Source organism: Dipodomys merriami, unplaced genomic scaffold (genome assembly GCF_024711535.1).
Source record: "Dipodomys merriami isolate MVZ:Mamm:240054 unplaced genomic scaffold, mDipMer1.0.p SCAF_45, whole genome shotgun sequence".
NCBI lineage: Eukaryota > Metazoa > Chordata > Mammalia > Rodentia > Heteromyidae > Dipodomys > Dipodomys merriami.
In genome coordinates, this window is record NW_027206013.1 from 2,737,527 (window position 1) to 2,745,559 (window position 8,033).

The window sequence follows — 8,033 nt, forward strand, 5'->3', positions numbered from 1 at the left end:
AAATGAACATAGGGTTGAATGCAGCAACATTCTGTCCAGAAAGATTATCTGCTGGTGTGGAACTAGTTCTATAGGGGGAGGAGTCACAATACAACAGTGGCACCTTAGAGCAGCCTGAATATTCCCACAGACTCATAGGCTAGCAAAAGAATACATTGTAGCTGTGCATGAAGCTTTCATACAGCACAGGGCTAAACAGATAGGATATGACAGGATGTAACTGCATAGGCAAAGCCTTTCTCAACTGGGACCTCAGCAGTCTTTCCACCCACCATCCCAGGATAGCTGCCCCAATTCCTCATATCACAGATTACAACATTCAGATGGCTCTTCCTTGTGTTTACAAGTATCCATCTCCAGCAGCCTTCTTGCTCTTCATTGGTTAGAAATTATCATTATTAAAGCAACCACTGGGTTGATTGATTTGCCTCCAGGTTGGAGTAACCTGGCTCTTTATTTTTGCATTCTTTACTAGTGCAAATTAATTGTACAATGTGAGAGGTTTCATTGTAATAATTCCACTCATGCATATACTTGGATATTTACCCTATTACTTCATACCCCTCTCACCCATGCTTTTTTTTACACTCTGCTTTGTTCTTGAGATGCTGAGTACATTACCTACCACCTTTCACAGAACATAGGATAAAACACATTTGAGAGGACATTTTAAGCTTTAATATATGCCTTTCTAAAGTGATCAATGATTTTGTCTCAAAGAATAAGATGTGGCCAGGAAGGAAGTAGAGAAGATGCTGGGCATGTGCCAGACTGGTCCCCACATGAGGCCTGCTGATCATCTTATTAGCAATAAAGAGACTGCTTGGTGGTGTTCTTGGTGGTTTATAGACATGGATTTTTAAAACACCCACAAGAGAAAAAGCATACTCTTTGAATATAACATTGACAGGAAGTCTAACAGGTATGAGTTTAGTTTTCAGTTTTTATTTGGATCTGAACATGTGAAATGGCTTTCTGTGGGAAGGTCTAAATTCCAGAGGCTTTGGGCTTGAACTCAGAGCCTTATGCATACTATGCAAAGTAGCTGAGCTCTGTCTTCACTCAGCTCTTTGGATGCCCTATCATGACCATTGGTTCCAGTACTAGAGCTTGAACTCAGGCTGTGGGCTTTGTGTGTGTGTGTACACGTGCACAAGTGGGCGCTGCTTCTGAGGCTTGAACTTGGGGCCTAGATACTATCCCCGAGTTTTTTTTTGCTCAGGGCTAGCCCTGTACTTGAGCCACAGCTCCAGTTCCAACTTTTTTGGTTGTTCACTGGATGTAAGAGTATCACAGATTTTGCTGCCCAGGATGGCTCTAAACTGCAGTCTTCCGATTTCAGCCTCCTGAGTAGCTAGGATTACAGGCACGAACCACTAATTCCTGGGTTTTCTTTTAAGCCTAGACTGCATGCACAAGTGTAAGGTCATGTGTTCTGTAGCTATGTGAATTTCATTAAAACAAAAGCAAAAAGCCCACATCTTTTGGAGGGCTCCCTGGGAGCCGGTGTTGAAACAGTGGGGCAGAGGGCCAGCAAGCACTGCCTGCTCAGCATGCTCTACCTATATGTGCAATGGCAGTGAGCAGAGGGTGAGTCCCATGCTTCAGTGCCAAGGGCTGGCGATATACAGCAGCCACCAAGCCTGAAACAAGGAGAGGTGTTCACAGCAGCACAGCTGTTGAGTCACTTCATTCTGACCTACCCAGGGGTCAGGCTAACACACCAGGGTTTACCTGAGAATTCTACATCAAGGCTGATACCTGTGGTGCTGCTGTTCTTGGAGTGGGGGTAGAGATGAGTCAGCCTGATCTGGCCGCTCATAGGTACTTGCCACAATGCTTGCCTTTGTGTAATTGTGGGCACAAATTATCTTTTGGAGCATCACCATGGCAGGATGCCCTGGTGCATGATGAAGGGTGGCAGGCAGGACTGGGAGGTTCTGTTCTGTAGTCCAGGTCAGGCCGTTGCTCAGAGGGACACATACAGTTGTGGGATAGTCACAGTTCTTAGGGCTACATCAGGCCCCATAAGAAACACTCAAAGAAGCCACACAGGCAAGGCCAGGGGTGCTGGTCATTCATCACTCATCCTTCTCCTGTGGCAGAGGAAGGTGCCATTCTGCAGGGGGCCTCTGCCTCAGGGCCCATACCAGGGTGTGTTTCTGTGCAGCTTGGATGCGGGCCCGCTCGCTCTCACAGAGGGATTGCTGTGCAAACAAGACTATGGTCACTTCCTGCTTCACAGCTGGGTCTCAAAGTCCCAAGTGCTATCATGACCCCAGATCACCTACCCCTTAGCATCTTTCTGAATACAGATATTCAATAGCAAGTATACAGTGCTTCTAGTATACCTTGACAGCTGTTTCATATTAGTGCACATCAATCTAGCTAAATTATTGTTTCTCATAATTTACTAAGAAAAACTGTGATGTACACCATCCTAATTTCAGGAACTTAAAAACATCTGGGTTTCTACTTGCACAGGCCTAGTGAGTTTGAGGCAGTTTCACCTGCAAAGCCTGAGGCTAGGGGTACTGAGTAGGGAGGAGAAAACAGTCTGAAGGTACAACTGTGAGGATGAAAATGAAGCCAAACCACCTGCACAGGGCTGTGTGTACTAGGATCCTGCAATCTACAAGCTGGTCTCAGCCACTGACTCCACACAGACAGACATGGCCGTGTATTATGACAGGGTGGAATCCTGGCAATAAACCCCTGGTAAGCAACAGATTCAAAGCAGACCTATTTGGCTGTCTATATTCAAGCTCTATTGTTGCATATATATATATATATATATATATATATATATGTATATATACATGTATGTATATATATGTGTGTGTGTGTATATATATATATATATATATATATATATATATATTTTTTTTTTTTTTTTTTTTTTTTTCGGTCGGTCATGGGGCCTGAACTCTGGGCCTGGGAACTGTCCCTCAGCTCTTCAGCTCAAGGCTAGTACTCTACCACTTGACTGCCATTTCCGGCTTTTTCTGCTTATGTGGTGCTGAGGAATCGAACCCAGGGACTCATGCATGCCAGGCAAGCACTGTACCACTGAGCTACCTTCCCAGCCCAAACCCAGTGCTTTGTGTTTTGTAATTAAGTGCTCCAGCATTAAGCTATAGTACTAGTACATAAAATATTTGTGTTTAAAAAGACACTAGAGGGCTGGGAATGTGGCTCAGTGGTAGGGCGCTTGCCTAGCACGCATAAAGCCCTGGGTTTGAGTCCTCAGTACCACATAAACAGAAAAGGCTGGAAGTGGTGCCGTGGCTCAAGTGGTAGAGTGTTAACCTTGAGCAAAAGAAGCTCAGGGACAGTGCCCAGGCCCTGAGTTCAAGCCCCAGAACTGGAAAAGAGAGAGAGAGAGAGAAAGAAAGGAAGAAAAAAAAAGAAAGAATGAAAGAAAGAACGAAAGAGAGAGAAGCCTGACAACACAACCGGCTGAAATCTAAGGATCGCAGTTCAAAACCAGTGGAGGCAGGCAGGTCTATGAAACTCTCTTATCTTCAACTAGCCACCAGAAAACCAGAAGTGGAGCTGTGGTCAAGTGGTAGAAATCCAGCCATGAGCAGAAAAAAAAAAAAAAAAAGCCAGCACCAAATAAAAAATAAATAAATAAATTAGGAAATGAAAGACCTTTTCAACGTCCCTAATAGCTTGCTAGGTCCAAATTGTAAGAGCTGTCATATTTCCCTGGAGAAGGAATGATTTTCTGCTGCCTAGTCTCCTATATTTCCCCCCCCTCTAAATTCTGTAGATAACTTTCTATGCTTGGATAGATTACTATCTATTTTTTTTCCAAGAGTGTCTTATTCCTCCTTTTAAAAATTAGCATTCATTAGTTGTACAAGGAAGGTTTGGTTTCATTGTGACATTTCCATGCATGTAAACAATGTATCCTGATCCTCACTCTCATACCTATTTTTATTTTTACTGGCATGAGCCACTGGCACCCAGCTCTATTCTTTCTTTTTAATGGTTCTGTACTCATATGTAGAAAAAATTATCTGGTCAATTTTATAGCAGTGAAATTTAGGATGCCTTCAGTTATTACGCTATCATAAATACTGACACAACATTTGACTTTTTTTTTTTTGTAGGTCGTGGGGCTTTAACTCTGGGCCTGAGCGCTGTCCCTCAGCTCTTCAGCTCAAAGCAATTGCTCTACCATCTGAACCACAACACCACTTTAGGTTTTCTGGGTGGTTAATCGGAGATAAGAGTCTCACGGACTTTCCTACCAGGACTGGCTTTGAACTTCGATCTTCCTATCTCAGCCTCCTGAGTAGCTAGGATTACCGGCATGAGCCACCAGCGCCCGGCTTAACATTTTGAATTTTAAACTGTACACTGTTATCCAATTACTTCTTGGGGATAACTTGGTAACTTCCAGAAGTAAAGCTTTGATATCCACAGGTATGCATTTGATATTTAGCTAGAACCACAGATACTCCCACAAATACTGTATTACTCTGAAATCTACAACACAGTGTCCTTAACACTTCGGACTTCCTATGAACCCAAACCAGTGTATAACAGCTCATATAGACGTAACTCCTCCCTCCCTGCCTCCCAAATACTAGGGCTTGAACTTAGGGCCTGGCACTGTCTCTCAGCTTTTTTCCCCCTCAAGGTTAGTGCTTTACCACTTGAGCCACAGCTCCACATATGTCTTTCTGGTGGCGAACTAGAGAATCTCAAGGACTTTCCTGTCTGAGTTGTCTTCGAATTGAGACCCTCCGATCCCAGCCTCCTGTGTAGCTAGGACTACTGGTGTGGGACACCAGCGCTTTGGTAGGGCCTTCTTTCTTTCCTGCGTCCTTAACCCTGGTTCGGTGAAGGCTGGCTGGAGGACGACCGGCGCGATCACATCCCGATCCTCCGCAGGAGGGCGGGCCGACCTAACCCTGAAGGTTGGCCTTCCTTCCTTAACGCCATTCCGTAGATAGAAAGTCGGGAAGCAGGAGGGAAGGACGCGCGTTCCGGCCTCCCACCGGGCGCACCTGGGCCTTGGCGCTCCGGCTCTCCTCCCAGTCGCGACAGCTGGTCAGGTCGCGTAGCCACTGCGCGCAGGCGGGCGGCTCGCCATGGACGTAGTAATGGTGCAGAAAGTGCCTGGCGCTGCGGCAGAGCTTCCACTCCTCACGGTAGGCCTCGCAGGGCCGCGGCGGCTGCGGGAAGAGATAATGTCTGAGCAGGACACGAGCGCCAAGTCCCACCCGCGACCCCGTCCCTCTTGCTTTCCTGGAGAGAGTGGGGGGGTCAATCGGGGCCGCAGATCCCACCAAACTCAAAGAGCCCCAGGTGCTCACCTGCCAGCTGCCGGCGTCTGCCATGTCAAGGCGCCCGCCAAGCCACGCCTCGCCCCGACTCTAGCCAATAAAAAGGAGAAAGCATCGTGACGGGCAGAGACGATAAGCAATGAACTCCAAAATATCGTGTTCGCCCGCCTCCTTAAGAACGCCAATAGAAAGGACGTCTGAGTTCACGAGCCACTAACAGCCCAAGGTATTCTGCAGGACGGAGGGTGGGGCCCGACAAGGGAGTCACCTTGAGTTCCGCCCCTGCTGCCTAGGCCAACAGACGAGCCACGTGGCTCATTGCCTGGGAAACCCCAGGGTCTGGGTTTGAGCTGCTTTAATCTTGATGATCTGGCAGCTCTATTTTTGTTGTTTCTACTTCCCGGAGTTCATTTTGATAGATATTTTGTATGGTCAGAGGCACATAGGCATTGCACCTTTGTGTTCTCCCCCTAAGAGTTTCCTCCTTTGGTCTCATTTTGTATGAATGTCTAGAGTCCAGTACAATTTATCATGTCCCGTGTATTGTAGACCTAGAGAAAACATGCTTCGTTTGTCTCTCTGAGCTAGGCTCACCTCCCTTACCATGATTTGTTCTAGGTCCACCCATTTCGCTGCAAATAACTTAATACTATTCTAATGGCCATGTAAAATTCTATTGTGTTAAAGGTATCACATTCTCTTGAGCCATTCACTATAGGGCATCTGGGCTGTTTCCATAACTTAACTATTATAGTGAAGTAATGAACATCTGTGTCCAAGTGTTTTTATGGTATCCAAGCTTGTGACTGGTGGCCATAGGTCTTGAACTCTGGGCCTGCACCCTGTCCCTTAGCTCTTCAACTCAAGGCTCGTGCTCTACCACTTGAGCCACATGTTTTTTTGGTGGTTAATTGGAGATAAGACGTTCCTGGCCAGGCTGGCTTTGAACCACGACCATCCTCAGATCTATCTCCTGAGCACCAGGCTTGAGCCACTGCTGCCTTGCTGATGGTTCCTTTTTTCTGTTGTTGGTAAGTCTTGGGGCTTGAACTCTGGGCCTGGGTGCTGTTCCTGAGCTCTTCAGCTCAAGGCGAGCATTCTACCATTTGAGCCACAGTGCCACTTCCTGGTGGTTCATTTTTTTTTTTTTTTTTGGGTTGGTCATGGGGCCTGAACTCTGGGCCTGGGCACTGTACCTCAGCTCTTCAGCTCAAGGCTAGCGCTCTTCCACTTGAGCCACAGCACCACTTCCAACTTTTTTTTCTGCTTATGTGGTGCTGAGGAATTGAACTAAGGGCCTCATGCATGCAAGGCAAGCATTCTACCACTGAGCCACCATTTTTTTTTTAAGCATATACTGAACTTGAACTTCTGGGCAGTGAACTTCTTGTTTTGTTTTGGTGCAGGTATTGGGCTTGAACTCCTCAAGCTCTTGCTTATTAGCCTTTTCACTCCTAGCAAGAGTTCAACTATTTAAAACATAACTTCATGTAGCTTTTTGCTGATTATTTGGAGATTAAGAGTCTCTTGGATTTGCCTCTCTCGGCTGGCTTCAAACCTCAATCCTCAAATCTCAGACTCCGGAGTAACTTGTGTTATAAACTTGAGCCTGGCCACAACGATGATTTGTGCTCAGCCAGGCTTAAAGAATATGGCATTGAGACTCCTCACTAAAGACACATGGGCTGGGGCTGGGAAGGTGCCTCAGTGGTAGAGTGCTTGCCTCGCATGCATGAGGTCCTAGATTTGATTCCTTAGCACCACATAAGCAGAAAAAGTCAGAAGTGGTGTTGTGGCTCAAGTGGTAGAGCCCAGGCCCAGAGTTCAGGCCCCAAGAATGACCAAAAAAAAAAAGACACATGGGTTTCGCTGAAAAAAAGCAGTTTTTCCTGTTGTTTGTGTGTGTGTGTGTGTGTGTGTGTGTGCGTGCGTGCACGTGCGCACACTCTGAGGCTTGAACTCATGGCCTGGGCACTGTCCTTGGGCTTTTTTATTTTGCTCAAGGCTGGTGCTCTACCACTTGAGCTGCAGCTCCACCTCTGGCTTTTTTGGGCAGTTAATTGGAGATAAGAGTCTCACAGACTGTCCTGCCTGGGCTGGCTTCAAACTGCAATCCTTAAATCTCAGCCTCCTAAGTAGCTAGAATTACAGGCATGAGCCACTGGGGCCTGGCTTCAAAGTAACTTTCTTCTTTCTTTGGTGAATTTCTTTTTAAATTGTTATTATAAAGGTGATGTAGCTGAGCACTGGTGGCTCATACCTGTAATCCTAGCTATTCAGGAGGCTGAGATCTGAGGATCACTGTTCAAAGCCAGCCTGGGCAGGAAAGTCTGTGAGACTCTTATCTCCAATAAACTACCAGAAAACCGGAAATGGCGCTGTGTGGTAGGGCACTTGTTTTGAGCTGAAGAGCTGAGGAACAGTGTCTAGGCCCAGAGTTCAAGCCTCATGACAAAAGAAATGAAAGAAAGAAAGAAAAGAAAGAAAAGAAAGAAAGAAAGAAAGAAAGAAAGAAAGAAAGAAAGGTGATATAAAGAGAGGTTACAGTTATATAAGTCAGGTAATGAGCATATTTATTTTTGGACAATGTCCCCCTCAGTCTTATCCAATGTTTCCCTCCTGTCCCCACCCACAAATTATATAGTACATTTTCAATATAGTGTCTAGTGAATGCTGCATTTGTTCACCCTTTGTCCCTCCATTTCTGTGCCAAACTAGCTTTTAAAGCCCTAA

At 46.0% G+C, this 8,033-nt stretch overlaps 1 protein-coding gene across 1 annotated transcript; it reads right to left on the reverse strand.

The window, feature by feature from the left end:
• Nucleotides 1-419: 419 nt before the first annotated feature.
• Nucleotides 420-5,458, reverse strand: CUNH22orf39 (chromosome unknown C22orf39 homolog). The gene is made up of 3 exons (XM_069994337.1): nt 5,331-5,458; nt 5,022-5,189; nt 420-2,207 (listed from the first exon to the last, which is right to left on the reverse strand). The coding sequence occupies exons 1-3, from the start codon at nt 5,352-5,354 to the stop codon at nt 2,082-2,084; spliced, it is 318 nt and encodes a 105-aa protein (XP_069850438.1). The 5' UTR covers nt 5,355-5,458; the 3' UTR covers nt 420-2,081.
• Nucleotides 5,459-8,033: the final 2,575 nt, after the last annotated feature.

What these genes read in the sequence shown, in the direction of transcription:
- CUNH22orf39 (XM_069994337.1), bottom strand. Translation starts at nt 5,354, where the DNA reads ATGGCAGACGCCGGCAGCTGGCAG. An exon ending in CAGACGCCGGCAGCTGGCAG is followed by an intron (nt 5,190 to 5,330) that starts GTGAGCACCTGG and finishes CTCTTCCCGCAG; the next exon opens with CCGCCGCGGCCCTGCGAGGC. An exon ending in GCCGGAGCGCCAAGGCCCAG is followed by an intron (nt 2,208 to 5,021) that starts GTGCGCCCGGTG and finishes TTGTTTGCACAG; the next exon opens with CAATCCCTCTGTGAGAGCGA.